Here is a 23,099-nt window from a genome sequence, read left to right on the forward strand (position 1 = left end):
TTTCTGCCAAGGCTACAGTGCCTTCTTCAAAGCATGGAAAACCCGTTGAAACCAACCTCTCTCCCACCCCTCTCTCATCCACAGTAACATGGCTTCTACGTGACGAGTATAGCCGCTAACTAAGTAGAAGAATTGTTCGTGACCTAACTGAACCGCTCGGTAACAGTCTAACAGAATTACTTCACTGTCCCCCCCAAAAGAAAACCTAAGGCCTTGTTTAGATCCCAAAAAATTTTGGTCAAAAACATTACATCAAATGTTTGGACACATGCATGGGACATTAAATGTGGAAAAAAAATTTGCACAGTTTACATGTAGATTGCAAGACGAATCTTTTGAGCCTAATTACGCTATGATTTGACAATGTGATGCTACAGTAAACATTTGCTAATGATGGATTAATTAAGCTTAATAAATTCGTCTCGCAGTTTACAGGCGGAATCTGTAATTTGTTTTACTATTAATCTACGTTTAATATTTCAAATGTACGTCCGTATACTTAAAAACCTTACACTCAAAGAACTAAACACACCCTAATTCTATAGATCTATGTTCAAATATGTCTTCTTCTTTTTTTACTGAGGGAGAAATATGTGTGTGCGAGAGAGAGGTAGGTGCCTAGGTGGCAGTTGAGCTAGCAGAGAGGGAGAATGACACAGTGATCTGATCGAGCTGCTGCTCATGCTCAGCTGAGCTGATCTCATCTGATCCGCTCACGCCCGCACGTTGACTTGGGCGCTCCAGCCCAGCCGGTCGTCGTCGTCAACCTCGCTCCCAAACCAACACCGCGTCTCAGCCGCATGCTCATTCGATCCTGGTCGTGCCGGCCATGAATGTCTCAACGTCACCATTGCTGCCGCCAGCCATGCGGGCCAAAGCATCAGGGATGATTGGAGCACTTGGTACAAGTCAAAAACGGCTCACAATTCGACCCGTTGCAGAATGTCACCGACGGCGTATTTGATCCATTTGAAACGCGTGTAACTTTCTCAATCTCACAAGGAAATATTTCCTCCATTGACAAATACTCCCTCCTTCTCTAAATGTTTGACGCCATTGACTTTTTTAAACATGTTTAATCGTTCGTTTTATTCAAAAACTTTTTATAAAATATGTAAAACTACATGTATACATAAAAGTATATTTAACAATAAATCAAATGATAGAAAAAGAATTAATAATTACTTAAATTTTTTGATTAAGACGAACGGTCAAACATTTTTTAAAAAAATCAACGGCGTCAAACATTTTAGAATAGAGGAAGTATAAGTTTGTATAGATTGTTTAGCAGAAATTAAAGTCGAAGAGAGATTAGATGGGAAGTAGTTGCAAGTTCTAGCAACAGCTTTCTACTACCTCCGTCCTCAAATATAAAAAAAATTTAGGGTTGAATGTGGATATTAAGAAAGTTAGTGAAATTAAATAGAAGAATATTGTAATTGGTTAAGAAGATGAAGTAAGTGAAAAAATTGAATGGTGAAAAGTTGTGATTGGTTGAGAAGAGAATGTAGGCGAGAAAATAGTTATATTTTAGAATAAATTTTAAATATTATAAGTTGCTACTACATCTGTCCTAAAATATAAGGATTTTACTCGTATAATTACATAGGCAAAGTCTTTTATATAATATAAAGGATGGATATAGTATATTTTAGGAGTACTCTATTCTTTGTGAATTTGGCAGCAGTTGGTTTTCCAGGAGTGTAGGAAGTTGAGACACTAGCGGACAACTGGACGGTTTGTTGGTGACCATATCTTCAGGGCCATGTGAAGTTAAAACTGATGATGTTGTCGAAGAAAAGGACAGAAGCATTGGGATGAGCTTCTGCGTGTCCTGTCTGAACATGACTCAACTGAAGTTACTACTCCTAGCTGATCAATAATAAATCTTTTTATTTTCCATTCACGTTCTGCCAATTTCCTTGCACTGTACTCACAAAATTCAATTCCATCAAAGACAATCGTTAGGATGTTTGTGCCAAACTTCAATTCTGCAGGCGCGGTGTTTCTCTGAAACCACGTCTATCAGACCAAAAAATTAGCTAAAATGCAGCATTGAAAAACATGAATGAAGCAGTGAACTTGGTTATTACGGCCAATTACTATTGATCAGTCTACAAGACTATTTACAACAATAAATACTAGTACTTAATATTCAGTTAGGCAACAGTACTTAATTCCAACAGGCCGTGCTCCCACGTAGTACGTGCGGTACTTGTGTATTATTATCATCATCATGTACATTGAACTGTACATTTGTAGACTGTAGTTCATCATGGGACATCACGATGTATGCACAGTCTTTGGCAAAAAAAGAAAGGAGGAGAAGAAGAATAAGGTAGAACACTTGCAACCATTGCACGTTGCTGTGTTTGCTACTACAGTCCTTTTCAGTAATGGTGTGCCTAGAAACTAGCTTATCTTTTATTTGGTGATGACCCATGCAGCCTGTCTGACCTGGACAACAATGTGTTAGTATTAGGGTTAAGTAGGCCGGTAGATGAACCCGATTACAAATGATTTTCTAGATTGATCTGCATGTTAAGTTAACTCGCTTAAAATGACTTATAACTGGATTTGTAAGTTAGATTGTGTTCGCTAGAATGGGTTGGGAACCCATTTCCTGCGCATGGAAAACGGAGCGGTCTATTAGCACGTGATTAACTAAGTATTAGCTATTTTTTTTAAAAAAATTGATCAATATGATTTTTTAAGCAACTAAACGCACCATTTAGCAGTTTGGGAAGCATGCGCGTGGAAAACGAGGCGGAGGGAGTTGGGAATTAGGACTTACAAATAGACCCTTAGTCCGCTTACATCCCTTCCATAAGCTTGTATAATTTACTCTCGTAGAATTTGATTCAAGGATTAATTTAGGAGATTTTTTGTCACTTTTGTTTTCCGGGTTTTTTTTACGTCTAAGAAGATAACTAAATGTACCTAAAATATTTTTAATTAAAATTTTGAATGGAAAATCCACTTTAATTGTAGTTTACATGCTCAAATCAAGAACAGAAGGGCTTGATTGTATGTAAGGATGGACTCGAAATAGGTGAAGAAACAAGATAACTTTAAGAACTATTGAAGGGCGCAGGCAAATCAAGTTTAACAGTCTAAATCTATCAATGGCATGGAGTAACCCAATCATATACAATTGATGAGACTTTTGGTTTTCGATCAGCATGAGTTTGGACAGTGCTTACTTTTCATCCTTTACAGTTTTTTGAACTTTTTGTGGATGCAACGGACACAGTGTTTGTGCGTACAAATTACAGTAATCGCACCGAAAAATTGTTCGATGTCGTGTCCCAAGGGAGCTGCTGAGTCGTTATGCACTGCTCTCTTCTGAGGAAGTGATTGATTTCTATTTGTCCCTTTGCAAATACAGTTAGTTGGTTGTTTTTATGCTTTATTTGATGCAGCCATGACATGCCTGTTGCTGACAAAAGTTGTTACGCAAAATTATGTTCACCAAATAAATGTCATTGATTATTTAAGTAGCCGGACTTAACTGACATCATGTACTGCTTTCCAATTTCAGATGATGAATCCAGATTTAGGATATTACAGAGTCAAGCATGATTATGTAAAAGATGTTGCAGAGTATTATAGAGCAAGATAGGAATGTACTGAAATTTTATTTCCATTATCAGAACTAGGGGATCTTCCCACACAATTTTGTGCGGGCTAATTGAATTGGATTATTATATAACTTAGCTCCTATTTACTTATATTTAATTATACTTTGTATACAATAGATATTAAAAGAATGATTGAATTTACTATACAACTCTTATTTGCTAGTCTATATATACAATTGTACTCTGTATACGACTATTTGCTATCAACCACACCGTTATAATTTGGTCCTACCATGATCTAACAACATGGATTTTGTTTTTTTTTCTCCGATTAATATGAGAGTTTCTAGCATGCGGATTGAATGTGGTGCCTTCTTTTTTTAAGCTATCTTGATAGGAAAAATATGTAGCGCCAACCACATATGCAGTAGAAACTTGGAAACTACTACTGGATGAAAAATGGATGTCTAAAATTCGTCCATGTCACCGTGATGAGTAAATCTACGAGTAAAATTTTTACTCATGAGGACGTGGACGAATCTCAGACATCCATTTTTCGATCAAAGGTAGTTTCCAGGTTTCCACTGCATATGTAATTTCCACCATATATTTTCCCATCTTGATAATATAATATAGTGGATAGATAGATAGATAGATGAATTCCGCGTTATTAAAATTGTTTTTTTCAGAAACGTTGTTAGAATTGTTATTTTTTATTAGGGTGCTAAACTGCTAATGTCTTATTATATTAAAAAAATTCAAATTGCACCTCAGACCATAAACTGTGAAACGACATGTGCATTTGTGAATAACACGGGCTGTTCACGAAATTGAAGATTGAACATAGAATACAAAGCAATAAGTCCATGAAAGCAAAAGAGCCAGCTAAACACGGTTATATAGTTATCTGAAAGCTACAATCTGACCAAAATGTATTGGGGGATAAAGATGTACAATGGTGATGTGAATAACACAAAGCATGGCTCAGCCGACTATTCTCAGTTAATGTGACCTAATTGCAAAATCAAAGATGATGTGCTATCTTGCACAAGAAACATTTTGGAAGAAGACAATGCAGAATCGGCCGGGGCCGGATAATTAAGAATCTGCGTAATCAATCGCTGAAAGATATCAAGTTGAAGGATCCACCGAAACACGGCTAGTTAATTACTTTCTGAAAGCTACTCAAGTACTCTGTGGAGGATGCCACTGACAGGGCATGGGCAAAATTAAATTTCTAACAACTGATGCCAAATTGCCAGTCACAAGTAGAAGTAAAAAAAGAGATTTGGAGGAGGAGATGTCTCTCTAAACTTTTTTTTTTAAAAAAAGAAATTATGAAACCACGCACCTCTTGCCACTGCACTTGAGTAATTTTTTGAATTCAAAATATAACTTTCGCGACGTACAAATATCTAATGGTAAATGTTTATAGACCTAAGAGAAGGGTAATGTTATATATGGAACTTTTGTTTTTCTGGAACAAATATGAAAATTATTATTTTGATGTTTTCAGTGCAAAAAATTTGGCAATATTGATACCCAAAATACAGAAAAGTCCAATGGTACGCATCCTAAAATATCACTATTCTCGACAAGTGGACACTCTTTAAGACGTACGGCGCGTGCGTACAGATGGAATTTTTCTACTGTTGAGCATTTCTTAGCTAGGATCATGCTACTTGTGTTGTTGATCAGATCACCTCATCATCCCCACTTTGTTTGATTTATTGATGGAGTGATTACATCCTATTAGGCTACTGTTAGTAGATAACACCCTATCTGACAGTCTAACACGGATTAGATAGCAACGGCCTCAAAAGGACATTTCTCCAAGGAACAGAAAAGATCTCCAGCACTAGGAATATCCTACCGTATCAGGACTCAATTTATGTGCTTCAGTCTTTTTCCTAATTTTCTTTTTTTAAAAACATATATACGATATTTGTAACATTGGCAAATTTCGGTACTGAATGTACCGTGATGGATAGAAGTTGGGAAATGAAGAAAAGCTACCTAACTTTTCTTGAATATGAAGTGCCTTTTTGTGTTTCATCACCAACAAAAATATTCTAAAGTTTTGTTTCTATTAGCCTAGCAGTATAATAGGAATCAATTTGAATTTTTTGCGTAGATTACCCATTGTGATATTTTTTAGATTTTGCGTACGTTGATGAGGCATAATTATTGCCAATGCCGTTTCTGGAGGTACTCACCGATGCTGACATTTCAGTTATAGAGTACAGAACATGTAATAAGATCTACCTAATAATCGATCAGAAGCGTTCAGATCAGGTAGATCTTGCATTCAGATTAATCTGGAAAAATTAGTCAAAATAGTATGGAGATTAAATCAGGAACCATGCTATGAGTCCAACCGATTCTTGTTTGTTGGTGGCGACATTTAATTTGGGCGATGTTGATTGCTATTGCTAGCTCACTTGTGATTACGTTAGCTTTTCATCAAAGCATCAGCGTATCAATTGAATATTCACAGCATCACATTAGCTGTCTGAAGATTATGCAAGACCTGAATCGAATTTAAGTTTGCCTGAAATTATGTGCATTGGTTTCTCTTAATTCAGGAAGCTTGAAACTAGTTTTACAGCCATTGCATAGAACTTTCTGACCCAAGAGGTCTCAACTGTATCAACAGGACATTCCAAATCACAGTTCAAATCTAAAAACATAGTCCATTCTTTGTTATCCCAGTTGGCAGACACGTATTGTCAATTGGCCAACAAATTCCTTTAAAATAGCATGAATCTAGTTCAGTATTTTTCCAGAAGAAATGACCAAAGTACAAACTGTTCAGTCACAATTATAGTACTAAACTTACAGTGTCCGACACCGATTATATATCCCATCCCAATGCACTTCAAATTGCATTATATGCAGAACACGTCAAGTAAGCAATCAAGCAATAATGAACTTCCGAAAACGGAGTCAAGCAATCATCATACAATTAGTAGCAAGCAACGTAAATTCAACACCAAACTTCCTCCAAAAATAAAAATCCATTTCGTCTTAAAGATGATATTGAATTTGGCCATGCTTTTGGTTGCCCAAGTAATATGAATAGGCTATTTTGACTCAGGTTCACCACGCTGTAGACTGTTGCTTGAGCAGCAAAAGGAAAATGCTTTGGGCCCTCTTTAGATCCCATCCCAAAACTTTACACCATGTCACATCGAATGTTTGAACACCTGCATGAAGTATTAAACATAGGCTAAAAAATACCTAATTGCACACATTGCGACTAATTTTGGAGATGAATCTTTTAAGCCTAATTGCTCCATGTTTTGATAATGTGGTGCTACAGTAAACATTTGCTAATGACTGATTAATTAGGCTTAATAAATTCGTCTCGCGGTTTGCTGACGTATTCTGTAATTAGTTTTTTTATTAGTGTCCGAAGACCCCATGCGACACCCTATATAATATCCGATGTGACACGCTAAAACTTTACACCCCTGGATCTAAACACCCCCTTGATGTGCTGCATAACCACCCCTTGTCTCAAGGCCACTGACTGAGTGAGTGAGTAACCTTGCTAGCTCATAACCATCCATCCATTTAAGAGCCCAAAATTGCAGATATGAGCAGAGCAATGGATGATGAGGAGGAGCACACATGCAGGCAGGATTGCAGGAGAAAAACGAAGGCCTCTATGAATGTGGGGCCCACGCCATCGCCCAATGGTCAAGCCCCTATGACTTTTTCATTGCTGCATAATAAACTGATGGTGATGATGATGGTATGATCAACCACACTGGCATCATAGCAATCCTGGGGTATGATGTTGTGGTTGGTTGGTCCATACATCACACACAAAGCCCCACACATATGATAAAAAAAAGTTATTTGGCGTATAGAGGAGCTATCTAACCTACTCTTACTTGGATTTCAGTCAGGAGCTTTGATTATTGTATTAGAGGAAGAATATGTGCCAAGCTGAAGGCATTTCCTACATAGAAATTGTACCACCAGATTGGATTTAAGCTATTGGATCTCCTTAAGCCTGCCCAGGGTATACCCGCCCGAATGGTCGAATTTCGGGCGAATATCGTAACAAACGGTGATAGATCCAAATCCGTAGTAGAGCGACTCTTATTAGGAAGATAAGAGCTGCATCAAAAGAACCCTGCAGCGTGAAAACCCACTTAATTAGATAGATGCATAGAGTGGACACAAGTGTGGGGCAGTGCACGCCAAAAGAGACGGTGGCCGCCGGTGAGACACCACCGGGCAGGCCGGCCGGCCGGCCGGCCAATTAGTGCCCGCTTCCGTAGGGTACTTGTGCAACAATAATTGAAGAGGGCTTTGCCCCAGACTACAGTGTGTTCTACGCTAATAAGCAGGCAAGCAGTGATTGCCCAACTGATCACATAGCGGATCATATCACCGGAAAAGAATTTGGAGAGGGATAGCTCATTGGAGGAGCCTCACATTCTCCCTTTTCTTTCTTTGTTTCTTTCTTTCTTTCATTCTTGAGGGACTCTGAATCTGAGAGATACTGTGATGGCACGGCGTCGGTCAGCCATCAATGGCAACCCAAATAGGTTGGGATTGGTTGGGTCCAACTCCGGTCTGGTCTGGTCTAACACTTGCTCTGCTACCAAACCCCTTCTTCCATCAGCAGCAGCAGCTCTAACTACGTGTCTGCAAGGTGTGTGACATGTGCACAGTGTTGCTCGCACTTGGCACCTACCTGGCTACCTACAATGAACTGCACGAGTGGTTGACATGTGGGCCCCACCTACACGCGGGTCCTAGATACAGGTGAGCTATGTGAAATGAACACAAGCCGTAAAATACTGTAAAATTCATAAGAGACACCACCAGTTTGTCACCAAACAAAATGAAGGGTAGTACTTGCAGCTACTTGGTAGTGTCCAAATTGGTTAAGGACGAAGTATATGGTTGGGTTGTTGTCTTGTTGATGTGACCATGCCATGCGATTAAGCATGCGAACCAGCACATGACAAGTGTAAACAAAGCCAAAGCCGTGAGTGCCTGTCAAGAAGATGTCTTTCGAGTCAGAAACCCAAAATGCAGGAGGCCGTGGCATGGGGACCTAATTGTGGTGGCTAACAGATGTGTGCATTGATGAGAGTGTTTATACCAGCCCTGAACTAGTACGGGTAGCTCTTATAGTTATATATTGTGCATATTATATATGCACACCGTTTTCCTACCAGAAACGAATGCTCCAAACAGTGCATTTCTAGTTTTCCAGCCAGTACTCTAACGTCCATTAATATGAGCTGATAGTGCATGCATTGCATAAGGAATTAAATGGGAAAGTAGGCACCTGTTTCAGGGCTTCTGGCTGATTTCATCCTACCAAGTTACAGCATTGGATTGTGTAAGGTGTTCACAGTGCAATGCCTCGTTATTTTGGTTTTAAACATATACAGGCGCCTCAAGGTTTGGTGGGCGTCTTGTAGCAACAAATTCCATTTCGCATTCACGGGAATGGGCAAAGGACAGTAGGTACAGGCAGAATATATATCTCATTGGAGCTATCTAAATTATCACTCGGGTCACTTCACTCAATGGCACGTCCATTTTCACAAGTAAACACAGAAACAACACCCTCCAATCATATTATACTCCATTAGCCAATCAACTTTTAGCTAAGATTTCCCTACCTTGCATCAAGAGAGAACCCTACAAAAAGAAAAGGAGAATGGTGCTGCCCTAAATTCCTTTCATTCTGAGAAGGTGAAACAGAGCTAGGGTTTTCATACTTCTGAAATCTACTAGATTTGGTCCCTTGGAGCTATCACTTCTTTGTTGCTAAGTTAAGGTCTGGACCCTTTGGCTATAACTAGCTAGAAGAAACAGGACAGAGTCTTTTTCGATGTATCTTTTACTGGTTAAAGATTGTTCAGTGATGAATCAGTGCTGCCGACTTCTCTTTCCCCTTATCTGATCTCAGCTAAAAGCATCTACCTTAGTTGGCACTCCCATCATGGCTATAAAAATCGAGTAGCTAGTCCACACGTTTTGTATATTCACTATGTTTGTTCTTGCTGTATTTAGCAGTTGTGATGAGAAAGTACATCGATTTCAGCAAGTACCTAACACATATGGGGTGGGAAGTAGACAGCCGGATAATAGCAGAGGGAAACAGGAATAACAGACAATAAACAGCTATCATCTGAGAATGGCTAGCAATTAACCAGGAATAACAGACGATATGCAGCTCTCATCTGAGAATGGCTAGGTCAATGGGCCACTGAATAGTGGCCTGGTTCGTTAATAGTACCAACCTAGATTAATTGGGGGCCTGTTGATAGCAATAGGAGGTTATGACGAGACAAAGATGCGAACTGACTGGCACTGTTTGCTTGTGTTGGGTTAAGGCCCATATGATCCTCGTATACTCCCTCTATCCCATAATATAAGGCGCGGTCTCCAAAACTAATATTTAGCTTATAATTTATCATATACTATAAGGTTTGTAGTAGCAAAATTGTAACCATATGAAAGGAAATTTAAATCTCAATCTAATAATATAATTTTTAATAAATAAAATAAATTTTATATTATACTAAGTATTGGTCAAATGTTTTAAAAGTTAAATCTTGAAATGCGTGTGCGCCTTATATTATGGGATGGAGGGAGTAAAAGATTCAATGGTTACGCACACTCACTTAGTTAGCAACAAATAGCTATCCTTTCAATCTATATATTTAGGGTGCCAAGATCATTTCAAGCTCAAAAGTTCTAAATTCTTTCCTCCAGCTTTTGTTTCTCGATTATTGCCTGGCCAATATTATGTTCTCTTTTGGCATCGACCTATGAAGGTTAACTATTTGCTATTTGGAAGTGGAACTGTAGAAGGCCTACCGATGGACCAGATTTAAAAGGTTAAGAAATAAACCGATATCCATTCCAATTCCCAAATCTATCTATTATATTATAAAGATAACTTGAAAATAAGACGCCACATTCGCTTTGGAGGCTAAAAATTCTCATATCAATAAGAGAAAAGGAGAAAGGTATTTTCTGTCCAATCATGATATATCTAAATTATAATGGTGTAGATCGATTAATATAGTTATATGAAAATATGATTATATTTATGGAAACCAAAGCTAAGAGATGTACATCCAATCGTGCTTTAAAAAAAATGTTGTGTAGAAAATATAATCGTATCTAAGAAAAAAAAAATATGCTAAGAGTTGTATATCAAAACCACTAATCTAATTTTATTTGCAAATCTATTGTATATAAATTATAAGTGCATCTACAGAAACAAAAGCTAAGAGTTGTATATCAAATTTGATTGGGCTTTTAAAATCTATCACCGTGCAAAATTGAGTGGGGGAAATCTCCTAGTTAATTCTAAAAGGTAGCTAATCAGGATATGAGGCAATGTGATTATGCAGAAGTTAACCAATCGGTAAAGGACATAAAAGCCTTAATTCGGTTTTGCCACTACCAGTTATGCCAAATCAGAAACTATAATTAACTGGTGAGATGAGGTGCGGTGTAAGGCTTAATGGGTGGAATGAGGTGTGGAACGGTGGAACACATGTCAATAAGTCATACCACAATCCCTACGCATCATTTATCTCATATTCCTCTGGCTTTACAAAGAACTCTATATAAGCAATTCGGCTTGGCTGTTGAGCCCCTCCAGCAACATTACGGAAGTTCTGCATACCTGGCCTTGCAACTGAAACCAGGTGCTGGATTTTAAGCATCCCACCCCTACCAATTGTCACCTTGCTCCCACGATTCTCCTTCACAATACTGTTTGGGAAATTCGAAGTTGTTGCACGAAGAAATTTGTACTTATACCTTGCAGAAAACAGAATAGTTAGCACAAAGCAGCAAACGGTCAGAGATTCAGAACTTTTTAAACAGCAGAGTTTACCTGTATGATGTTTCATGGTCACATTGGAATGCAATGAGAAGATCTGTATTTGCATAGTAGGGGAACTCAATCTGCCCAATGGTGTAGCCAGCAGTGAGTCAGGGATTCAATGTGAAGCCAAGTAACGAATAGAAACAAACTTGTAACGAATAGAAACAAACTTATCGTACCTGCAAGTCACCATGACCTTCACCTTTGAATAGTACCGAAGGGGGGTCTGGTTGCATTTGAATCTGAATGCTGGAACCTGGCCACTCAAGGTCCTCAATCGATTCTTTCAGGACAGCAGACTATAAAATTGAAGAGGGTGAATCATACTGTGCATAAAAGTTAAAGCTTCTATTGATGCATACTGCCACCAAATAAACAGAGGAAGTACTTGGAGTACCTTGACAGTAAAAGTGACTGGTGTATTCCCAGCATGCTCAAAATGGTAATCCCAGGAGATTGTATCTGGAATCCTGGTTCTAATTTCTGCATACATACATGAATCTGGGGAGCCCACTGACCTGCACCCAAATTACAAGACTCCGGCTTATAAGAAAAGGATGACAAATAACTCCTGACGTTATGTTGCTCTCTATTTTACATTACTCAGGTTACATTGTCAAGCATTTGGTTCAGCATCTTATGCTGAAGCTGAACAAAAGAGCTTGAATCTTTTTTTCAAGGATGAGATGGTACTATGATTAATTTGAAAAGTAAGATTCATTAATCTCCTTATAAAATGTAATGCCCAGATAGTTTTAAAATTTGATCTGAACATGAATTTCACATGAATTACACCTCTATAAACTGGTACATAATAACAGCCACAAAACCCCATCGAATTGCATGTATAATCCATTCCAAGTATGAATTATGAACAAGCCATTTACCCACCACAGTTTGCAAAGGTATGCTGAGTTACATGGTCGGATTATGACAGGACAATAATTCCAAGTAATTAATCAGATTATACACGTACTTGAGAAGAAGCTGCATATCAGGCCCAGGGTAGCGGATCTCGACAGGAGAGGAGTGCCCCGGGGCTGAGAACGTGTTGAGGCAATCGACGAGGAGCCCCAGGCTGAGGCCAAACCGCGGCCGCCCCTCTGCCGCGTACTCGTATTCCATGAACAGCTGCAGCACACGACCCCCAAACAAAAAATTCAACGCACAAGCGCCGCGAGGCATTAACACAAACACCTGACGGGCGCACCAAACTCACCTCACGCTTGAGGTAGACCTTGGCCTGGAGGCAGCCGCTCTCCTCGACGATGAGCACGATGCCGTGCTCCGACAGCTCCAGCACCGCGTCCTGCACGCCACGGGGGAGGGGGAAATGCGGCCTCAGATCGGGGCAGATCTGTTCATGGATGCAGGTCGGGGAGGCGAGCGAGGTAGCGCACCTGGTGGCGCTTCCAGCGGACGCAGGAGAGCGCGTCGACCATGCCGTGGACGCAGTCGATCTGGCAGACGAGGTCCGGCGCCTCCTCGTCGCGGGCGGACGTCGACGAGCTCATCTCCGCGCCGCCGCCGCCGCCGCCGCTCGCCGCTCGCCGCCCGCCTCTACGGTTTCGCGCCCTCTTTCGCTGCCTTTCCGCGGCTATTCCCGCGCGCGGGAGCGTGCCGCGGTTATAATGGCCCAGAGTAGTAGCTGGGCCGCGCAAACTAAAATAGAAAATGGGCCTAATCTTGTGAGTTCTGCGCAGGTAGTAAGTCTATTTGTTTCCCTCAGCTCTTGTCCTGTCGAATCACATCCCTCAATCAGAAAACCAGCCCAACTTATTCTTACTGCGTAGGCTTTGTATGAATTGGACAGGCTGAGATATAAGGGCCTGATTCCAACTCAAGTCGAGATAGATTTGGTACATGGAAAAAGTACACCGAAGGTCCCTCGACTTGTCATCGGATACAAAAACATCTTCGAACCGCAAAACCAGATATGCGGGTCCCTTAACTACATAAAATCGGTCACCCGAGATCCTTTGGTGGTTTTTACCCCGGTTTTGTCCTACGTGGCGGCTGAGTCAGCGTGGGACCCACATGTCAGCTGGCCACGTCAGCCTCCTCTCCCCTCCTCTCCCTTTCTCCTCTCTCTCACTCTTCTCTTATATCTTCTTTGGGCAACTGGGCAAGCCGGCTAGAGGCGTCTCCGGGCGCGAGGGAGGAGGGCGCGGGCCTCGTCGTTGGTGTTGGCGGCGGGGGTGGCCTCTCCGGCGGCGGCGGTGGCGGGGAATGGGGCGGCTCCTCCGGCTGCGACGGCGGGGGAGAGGCCGGCGGCGAGGGCGCGGAGAGGGAGGAGGCAGAGAGGGCGGTGGCGCCGTGCAGGGCGCAGTCGGCTGCGGCTTGCGGCGGCGTGCGGCGACGCGGCCGGCCGTGGCTTGTGGTCGCTACGCCTTACGCGACGGCGCGGAAGAGGCCGGCGGTGAGGGCGCGGAGAGGGAGGAGGCGGAGAGGCCGGCGGCGCCGTGCGGGGCGCAGTCGGCTGCGGTTCGCGGCGCCGCGGTGCGGGGCGCGGCCGGCCGTGGCTCGTGACGGCACTGTTCGGGGCGCGTCGGCTCTCGGCGCGGCGGCGTGGCCAGCGGCAGTGCTGTGCGGGGCGCGGCCGGCAGCGGTTCGCGAGGGCGCGAGCGGTGGTGCCCGAGTCCGCGCCGGCGTACCGCAGCACGGCTCGAGGGAGGGAGGCGGCTGCAGTCAAATCCAATCCAATCCAATCCATCACATAATGCAAGGACCACGCCACCGACGAACACCACCAGCCATGCTCATGCTCAGACCATCCTCCGCCACCGCCTACCACCGCCGCCTCCTATTGCATTGCTCCTCACTGTCATGCTCCTCCCCTCGCCCGTCGCCGCCGCCGCGCACCACCACCACGTCCACGCCGCGGGTGACGGCGTCGTCATCAGCCCTACGGCTTCCTCCGCTACGGCCATCAAGCACGACCTCACCGACCCCTACGGCTTCCTCCGTTCCAGGTCGGCGGAAGCGTAGGACCGGCGGCGACGAAGTCGACGGAGAGGATGGGGAGGTCGTCGGGGCGGCGAAGTAACTCCAGATCGGCGCCACCGAGGCAGAGCTAGCGGAGGCGCGTGGAGAGGCGGCGGCGGGGAGGTCGTCGAGACGGGGCCGACGGCGGGTGCAGGTCGACGTCGGGGCCGGCGGGAGGCGGCGGAGGGAGCTCGTCCCGCAGCGCCGTGCCGGCGGAGGTGGGAATGGGAGGTGGCCGGTGGTGTTGTCCTTCTGTGGTCAAAAGGGAGAGAAGAGGGGAAAAGAGACAGAGAAAGAGGCTGACGTAGCCAGCTGACATGTGGGGCCCACGTGGGTCCCACGGCTGACAGAGTCATCACGTAGGATAAAACCGAGGTAAAAACCACCCAAGAAGCTCGGGTAACCGGTTTTGTATAGTTAAGAGATCCCGTATATCTGGTTTTGCGGTTCGAAGATGTTTTTTATCCCGATGATAAGTTGAGGGACCTTCGGTGTACTTTTTCCTGGTACGTTATGGAATCTTCAAAGGCCAGATTTCAATTCAATTTGGGCTTTACTTTGCCCTTTTTTTATATGGAATAAGTTCATCTAAGGTCCCTTAACTTCTCAACGAATCCGATTTTCGTCCTTCAACCACAAAACCAGATACAACGGATCCCTCAACTATCAAAACTGGTGCAGATTAGGTCCCTCGGCGGTTTTGACGGCGGTTTTGGCTGACGTGGCGCCTACGTAGCTAATTTGACTTAGTCTCGATCTGACGTGGCGCTTACGTGGCAATTCGATCTGAAAAATAATAAACCTCGTGGGACCCACATGTCAGTTTCACACAGAAATTAATAAAAAATGGTGGACCCACGTGTCAGCCTCCCTCTCCCTTCTCTCTCTTCTTCATCCTCACTCCTCTCTTCTTCCTTTCCCCTCTCCCCTCTCTCTCTCTTTTTTCCAGGCGGCGGACGGCACGCGTGGGCGGCGGAGCAGGCGAACGAGGCGCGCTGTCCAACGTCGACTACGACCGCCTGCTCGCCCCCGTCAAGGCGTCGCCGCGGCCGCTGTCCAGGGAGGGCGAGGAGGAGGAGGGGGACATCGCCATGGTCGCCGCCCAGAGCTCCGTCTCCACGCAGGACTCCGCCTCCGACACCGTGGTCGACTACTCCGGCAACGAGGACGAATTCCACGAGGTACCTGAACCCCGACGACGACGTCTCTGACTTCCGGGAGGTATACATCCTCATTTATCAGTCTAACACCAGTACATTCTCTGCTAATTGCCTGTGTTATCAAGCATGTATTTGACAATGCTATCTGTTAATGCAACATCTCTTGACACATGCTCGCCGGAGGGCCGTTCGACGGCACCGGGATGAACCTGGCGAGGGTGTTTGGCACAGCGCTCGTCGGCTGGCACTGGAGGCACCACTGGGTGTACTGGCTCGGCCCCTTCATCGGCGCCGGCCTCGCCGGGCTTCTCTACGAGTACCTCGTCATCCCGTCCGCCGACGCCACCCCGCACGGCGGCGCGCACCAGCCGCTGGCACCGGAGGACTACTAGACCCGCTGCCGCCCCGAATCGCCCGTGCCACCGTCGCAGGAGAAGAGATGTGAGAGAGAGTTGAAGAGATGGGAGATGGGGGGAGAGGACAGGAAGAAGAGGGGTGGGAATGATACGTGGGGCCCACGTGGGCCCCACCATTTTTTATTAATTTCTGGGTGAAACTGACAAGTGGGTCCCATGAGGTTTATTATTTTTTCGGATCAAATTGCCACGTAAGTGCCACATCAGTGCCACGTCAGATCGAGACCAAGTCAAATTAGCCACGTAGGCGCCACGTCAGCCAAAACCGCCGTCAAAACCGTCAAGGGACCTAATCTGCACCGGTTTTAATAGTTGAGGGACCCGTTGTATCTGGTTTTGCGGTTGAAGGACGGAAATTGGATTCGTTGACAAGTTAAGGGACCTTAGATGAACTTATTCCTTTTTATATTTGCACAGGCCTAATTTCAAGTCCAGCCCAGCTTTCTTCAGCCTGTTTGATAATTCTCTCTAGCTTATTACAGCCGTAGGAGAGGAGATATACAGCTACAAGATTACAAGTCGATGTATACAGCAAACCCATGAGCTGATTGCCTGATTAGACGGTAAGAATGCATCCCTGAGAAGCAAATGCATCACCAAATTTGTAGCTTAGATAAATGCTGTGACCTGCAAGAAAATAAAATTAAAATCAAAAGAAAAGAAAAGCGCAGGTAATTGACACCCCACGCATACAAGTGTAGATACATAACACGTTCATCTAATCATCTTAATTAGACTTAGGTAAAACTACAATGAGGTTTATGTCCTACGGAATGACGATAAGCTAGCAGCACAGAGGCACAGATCGTCTCCAGACTCAAGTGCACGTTGATCATTCGCTCACTGCTTCATCGATCATCCCTTTGTCGAGGCGTTAGTTGGCAGGCACTAATAGCTATAGTAAAGTAAAGAGCAACGTGCCAACGTACGCACGCTAACGTGAGTCATGTAGCGTAATTCCAAGTTCTTTTTTTTTTTGCCAGCACGTACAAGCAGCCGCTAGCCTCGCCCTGCATGAGAAGCTCGCGGCGCGCCACCAAACTGGCAGGCACTCAGCTCGCTAGCTGCTGGTCCCGCACGTCGCCACACGTACGATCGCCGCACGCGAGTGAGATCCACCGATGGTTTACTCGTACGCCGACGGCCGCTCACACATCCCCCGGTGCCCAACAGAAACCACACACCACCCGCACGAAAAAACCGAACCGCGCGTGCGTGCGCGCTCCACGCACACCCCAAACAGACGGCACGGCGGGAGCGCGCGCGTACGAGCCGAGGAGAAAACAACCAGCTGGAAAGCAAAAGGGAAAAGAGCGGAGCGGAGGAGGGTTCACCCACGGCCACCGCGACGCGCCACCAGCGTGCGGTGCAATGCAACGTACGCCAAGCCGAAACGGCAGGCAGCATCGCGCACGCACGCACACGCGAGCGACGTACGCGAGGGCATGCAGATGCATGCGCGGGGCTCGCGCGAGACCGGCCGATGGGTTCGCTTCTCTTCTCTCTCCCGTCCCGTTGCCTTGCGTCGTCATGGACAAAAGTCGGTTTTGCTTTTGGTTTTTTGGTTCTGAGGCACTGACGTGCGGGCCAGCGTACGCCTGCGTGCCCCGCATGTCATCGTCGACACCGGCCGGGGACCGGGTAAAATGTGTTGCGGGAGGGAGAGGGGGAGAGAGAGATCGCGCGGGCTTCACGCAACGGCGCTACAAATAGCCACCCACACCACCATCTCTCACCATTCCTTCAGTTCTCTGTCTATCTCAAGACACAAATAACTGCAGTCTCTCTCTCTCTCTCTCTCTGCTTCACTTCTCTGCTTGTGTTGTTCTGTTGTTCATCAGGAAGAACATCTGCAAGGTATACATATATGTTTATAATTCTTTGTTTCCCCTCTTATTCAGATCGATCACATGCATCTTTCATTGCTCGTTTTTCCTTACAAGTAGTCTCATACATGCTAATTTCTGTAAGGTGTTGGGCTGGAAATTAATTAATTAATTAATTGACTTGCCAAGATCCATATATATGTCCTGATATTAAATCTTCGTTCGTTATGTTTGGTTAGGCTGATCGATGTTATTCTAGAGTCTAGAGAAACACATCCAGGGGTTTTCCAGCTAGCTCCACAAGATGGTGGGCTAGCTGATCTAGATTTGAAGTCTCACTCCTTCTAATTATTTGATATTAGATCATTTTTTAATATTCGCGTCTTTTTTTATTCTAGAGTCTAGATCTTGTGTTCAACTCTCGTTAAATCATGTCTCTCGCCACTGGAGAAACAGATCAGGAGGGTTTATTTTGGGTATAGGTCAAAGCTAAGATTGAAATTCACAAATAGTAAAATCAGAATCCAACCAATTTTAGTAGCCGAGTTGGTCAAAGGAAAATGTATATAGCTAGATTTATTGTTTTGGCAAAAAAAAATTCTGAATATGCAAAATACTTGTATATCTTTGTATTAAGAAGATGAAAATAAGTAGCAGAAAATTAAAAAATGGATTATATTTCCTGGGCTAAAAGAATTGTTGATTTGGCACAATTAAATTCAGTGTCAAGGCTTTGTGCAAGAATTCAGTGTGAAGGAATAGATTCTCTTCAAAACAATTTAATCATTCATCTGATCTGCTCAAAGCTCTGTGCATCTCCGGGTGCAACGGCCAGGATATTTATTGTGCAGTAAAAAAATGTCATATCCCCTAGCCACCCAAGAAACCGCTCCTTAAGTCCTTATAAGCACATATGGCATTGTAATATATATGTTTGAGTTTTAGCGACAATTTTTTTAAAAACTTTTGGTCCTTTTTATGAATGTTTTAAGTTTCACTGTCTTTTTTTTTCGAATTTTAAATGTAGCTTCAAATTCTAATCCCCAATCCAAATTGTAATAAACTTCAATTCTCCTAATTAACATCTTAATTCATTTATTTGAAAACCAGTTCAAATTCTTTTAGGCTCACCAAACCTTAAACAATTCAATTCAGTGCAGAGATCTTCCACAGCAACAGCTAGACAACCACCATGTCGGCTCTCACCACGTCCCAGCTCGCCACCTCGGCCACCGGCTTCGGCATCGCTGACAGGTCGGCGCCGTCGTCGCTGCTCCGCCACGGGTTCCAGGGCCTCAAGCCCCGCAGCCCCGCCGGCGGCGACGCGACGTCGCTCAGCGTGACGACCAGCGCGCGCGCGACGCCCAAGCAGCAGCGGTCGGTGCAGCGTGGCAGCCGGAGGTTCCCCTCCGTCGTCGTGTACGCCACCGGCGCCGGCATGAACGTCGTGTTCGTCGGCGCCGAGATGGCCCCCTGGAGCAAGACCGGCGGCCTCGGTGACGTCCTCGGTGGCCTCCCCCCTGCCATGGCTGTAAGCACACACAAACTTCGATCGCTCGTCGTCGCTGACCGTCGTCGTCTTCAACTGTTCTTGATCATCGCATTGGATGGATGTGTAATGTTGTGTTCTTGTGTTCTTTGCAGGCGAATGGCCACAGGGTCATGGTGATCTCTCCTCGGTACGACCAGTACAAGGACGCTTGGGATACCAGCGTTGTGGCTGAGGTAGGAGCATATGCGTGATCAGATCATCACAAGATCGATTAGCTTTAGATGATTTGTTACATTTCGCAAGATTTTAACCCAAGTTTTTGTGGTGCAATTCATTGCAGATCAAGGTTGCAGACAGGTACGAGAGGGTGAGGTTTTTCCATTGCTACAAGCGTGGAGTCGACCGTGTGTTCATCGACCATCCGTCATTCCTGGAGAAGGTGGAGTCATCATTAGTTTACCTTTTTTGTTTTTACTGAATTATTAACAGTGCATTTAGCAGTTGGACTGAGCTTAGCTTCCACTGGTGATTTCAGGTCTGGGGAAAGACCGGTGAGAAGATCTACGGACCTGACACTGGAGTTGATTACAAAGACAACCAGATGCGTTTCAGCCTTCTTTGCCAGGTCAGTGATTACTGCTATCTGATGATGGTTGGAAGCATCACGAGTTTACCATAGTATGTATGGATTCATAACTAATTCGTGTATTGATGCTACTGCAGGCAGCACTCGAGGCTCCTCGGATCCTAAACCTCAACAACAACCCATACTTCAAAGGAACTTATGGTGAGTTACAATTGATCTCAAGATCTTATAACTTTCTTCGAAGGAATCCATGATGATCAGACTAATTCCTTCCGGTTTGTTACTGACAACAGGTGAGGATGTTGTGTTCGTCTGCAACGACTGGCACACTGGCCCACTGGCGAGCTACCTGAAGAACAACTACCAGCCCAATGGCATCTACAGGAATGCAAAGGTCTATGCTTGTTCTTGCCATACCAACTCAAATCTGCATGCACACTGCATTCTGTTCAGAAACTGACTGTCTGAATCTTTTTCACTGCAGGTTGCTTTCTGCATCCACAACATCTCCTACCAGGGCCGTTTCGCTTTCGAGGATTACCCTGAGCTGAACCTCTCCGAGAGGTTCAGGTCATCCTTCGATTTCATCGACGGGTATGAGTAAGATTCTAAGAGTAACTTACTGTCAATTCGCCATATATCGATTCAATCCAAGATCCTTTTGAGCTGACAACCCTGCACTACTGTCCATCGTTCAAATCCGGTTAAATTTCAGGTATGACACGCCGGTGGAGGGCAGGAAGATCAACTGGATGAAGGCCGGAATCCTGGAAGCCGACAGGGTGCTCACCGTGAGCCCGTACTACGCCGAGGAGCTCATCTCCGGCATCGCCAGGGGATGCGAGCTCGACAACATCATGCGGCTCACCGGCATCACCGGCATCGTCAACGGCATGGACGTCAGCGAGTGGGATCCCAGCAAGGACAAGTACATCACCGCCAAGTACGACGCAACCACGGTAAGAACGAATGCATTCTTCACAAGATATGCAATCTGAATTTTCTTTGAAAAAGAAATTATCATCTGTCACTTCTTGATTGATTCTGACAAGGCAAGAATGAGTGACAAATTTCAGGCAATCGAGGCGAAGGCGCTGAACAAGGAGGCGTTGCAGGCGGAGGCGGGTCTTCCGGTCGACAGGAAAATCCCACTGATCGCGTTCATCGGCAGGCTGGAGGAACAGAAGGGCCCTGACGTCATGGCCGCCGCCATCCCGGAGCTCATGCAGGAGGACGTCCAGATCGTTCTTCTGGTATAATATAATACACTACAAGACACACTTGCACGATATGCCAAAAATTCAGAACAAATTCAGTGGCAAATGATGTGTATAATTTTGATCCGTGTGTGTTTCAGGGTACTGGAAAGAAGAAGTTCGAGAAGCTGCTCAAGAGCATGGAGGAGAAGTATCCGGGCAAGGTGAGGGCCGTGGTGAAGTTCAACGCGCCGCTTGCTCATCTCATCATGGCCGGAGCCGACGTGCTCGCCGTCCCCAGCCGCTTCGAGCCCTGTGGACTCATCCAGCTGCAGGGGATGAGATACGGAACGGTATACAATTTCCATCTATCAATTCGATTGTTCGATTTCATCTTTGTGCAATGCAATGCAAATGCATGATGATTTTCCTTGTTGATTTCTCCAGCCCTGTGCTTGCGCGTCCACCGGTGGGCTCGTGGACACGGTCATCGAAGGCAAGACTGGTTTCCACATGGGCCGTCTCAGCGTCAACGTAAGCCTATACATTTACATAACAATCAGATATGACACATCCTAATACCGATAAGTCGGTACACTACTACACATTTACATGGTTGCTGGTTATATGGTTTTTTTGGCAGTGCAAGGTGGTGGAGCCAAGCGACGTGAAGAAGGTGGCGGCCACCCTGAAGCGCGCCATCAAGGTCGTCGGCACGCCGGCGTACGAGGAGATGGTCAGGAACTGCATGAACCAGGACCTCTCCTGGAAGGTATAAATTACGAAACAAATTTAACCCAAACATATACTATATACTCCCTCCGCTTCTAAATATTCAACGCCGTTGCCTTTTTTAAATATGTTTGACCGTTCGTATTATTAAAAAATTAAATAATTATAAATTCTTTTCCTATCATTTGATTCATTGTTAAATATACTTATATGTATACATATAGTTTTACATATTTCATAAAAGTTTTTGAACAGGACGAACGGTCAAACATGTGCTAAAAAGTTAACGGTGTTGAATATTCAGAAACGGAGGGAGTATAAACGTCTTGTTCAGAAGTTCAGAGATTACCTGTCTGATGCTGATGATGATTAATTGTTTGCAACATGGATTTCAGGGGCCTGCGAAGAACTGGGAGAATGTGCTCCTGGGCCTGGGCGTCGCCGGCAGCGCGCCGGGGATCGAAGGCGACGAGATCGCGCCGCTCGCCAAGGAGAACGTGGCTGCTCCTTGAAGAGCCTGAGATCTACATATGGAGTGATTAATTAATATAGCAGTATATGGATGAGAGACGAATGAACCAGTGGTTTGTTTGTTGTAGTGAATTTGTAGCTATAGCCAATTATATAGGCTAATAAGTTTGATGTTGTACTCTTCTGGGTGTGCTTAAGTATCTTATCGGACCCTGAATTTATGTGTGTGGCTTATTGCCAATAATATTAAGTAATAAAGGGTTTATTATATTATTATATATGTTATATTATACTCCCCCTGTGCCATATTATGCCATGCCATTTTTGTTTTATGCCAAGTCAAACTTTTTATATTTAACCAAATTTATAAAAATAAATATAGCAACATTTGTAATACTGAACTATTTTTGTTAGACAGACTGTCAAAACTTAAATTATAGGTACTATATTTGTCTTAAAATATAATAACTTTTAGTTATGTATCTGGGTATGTGTCTGTCTACATGTGTAGCTAAAAGTTGTTTTGTGTAAAAAAAATGTTATTATATTTTTCTATAAATTTATTTAAGTTTGAAGGAGCAGTAGTTTGACTCAGGATAAAATGTAAAATAATTTATAATATACTCTTTCCGTCCCATTTTAAGTGCAACCACAACTTTGATCGTTCATCTTATTTAATTTTTTTTATAATTAATACTTTTATTGTTATGAGATGATAAAATATGAATAGTACTTTATACATGACTTATGTTTTTAATTTTTTTTAAATAAG

At 44.2% G+C, this 23,099-nt stretch overlaps 2 protein-coding genes across 4 annotated transcripts; one reads left to right on the forward strand and one right to left on the reverse strand.

Moving 5' to 3' along the window:
* Window positions 1–6,178: 6,178 nt before the first annotated feature.
* Window positions 6,179–13,045, reverse strand: LOC127775736 (uncharacterized). The gene is made up of 8 exons (XM_052302027.1): window positions 12,864–13,045; window positions 12,683–12,772; window positions 12,440–12,594; window positions 11,861–11,981; window positions 11,643–11,762; window positions 11,473–11,543; window positions 11,260–11,396; window positions 6,179–6,787 (listed from the first exon to the last, which is right to left on the reverse strand). Exons 1-8 carry the CDS (start codon window positions 12,975–12,977, stop codon window positions 6,681–6,683), a joined length of 915 nt encoding a protein of 304 aa, XP_052157987.1. The 5' UTR covers window positions 12,978–13,045; the 3' UTR covers window positions 6,179–6,680.
* Window positions 13,046–17,776: 4,731 nt separating this feature from the next.
* LOC127775665 (granule-bound starch synthase 1, chloroplastic/amyloplastic) lies at window positions 17,777–22,596 on the forward strand. Of its 3 annotated transcripts, none has more exons than XM_052301942.1 (14): window positions 17,777–17,881; window positions 19,006–19,381; window positions 19,495–19,575; window positions 19,683–19,781; window positions 19,878–19,967; window positions 20,066–20,129; window positions 20,222–20,322; window positions 20,413–20,528; window positions 20,644–20,887; window positions 21,005–21,181; window positions 21,286–21,477; window positions 21,572–21,658; window positions 21,768–21,896; window positions 22,252–22,596. In XM_052301942.1, exons 2-14 carry the CDS (start codon window positions 19,043–19,045, stop codon window positions 22,366–22,368), a joined length of 1,836 nt encoding a protein of 611 aa, XP_052157902.1. In that variant the 5' UTR covers window positions 17,777–17,881; window positions 19,006–19,042; the 3' UTR covers window positions 22,369–22,596. The 3 variants fall into 3 exon arrangements, with proteins under 3 accessions (XP_052157902.1, XP_052157904.1, XP_052157903.1); XM_052301944.1 differs by having other exon boundaries at window positions 20,413–20,522; XM_052301943.1 differs by having other exon boundaries at window positions 19,011–19,381.
* The last annotated feature ends 503 nt before the right edge of the window (window positions 22,597–23,099 follow it).

The sequence above is a fragment of the Oryza glaberrima genome, chromosome 6, assembly GCF_000147395.1.
Source record: "Oryza glaberrima chromosome 6, OglaRS2, whole genome shotgun sequence".
In the NCBI taxonomy this organism is placed as follows: domain Eukaryota; kingdom Viridiplantae; phylum Streptophyta; class Magnoliopsida; order Poales; family Poaceae; genus Oryza; species Oryza glaberrima.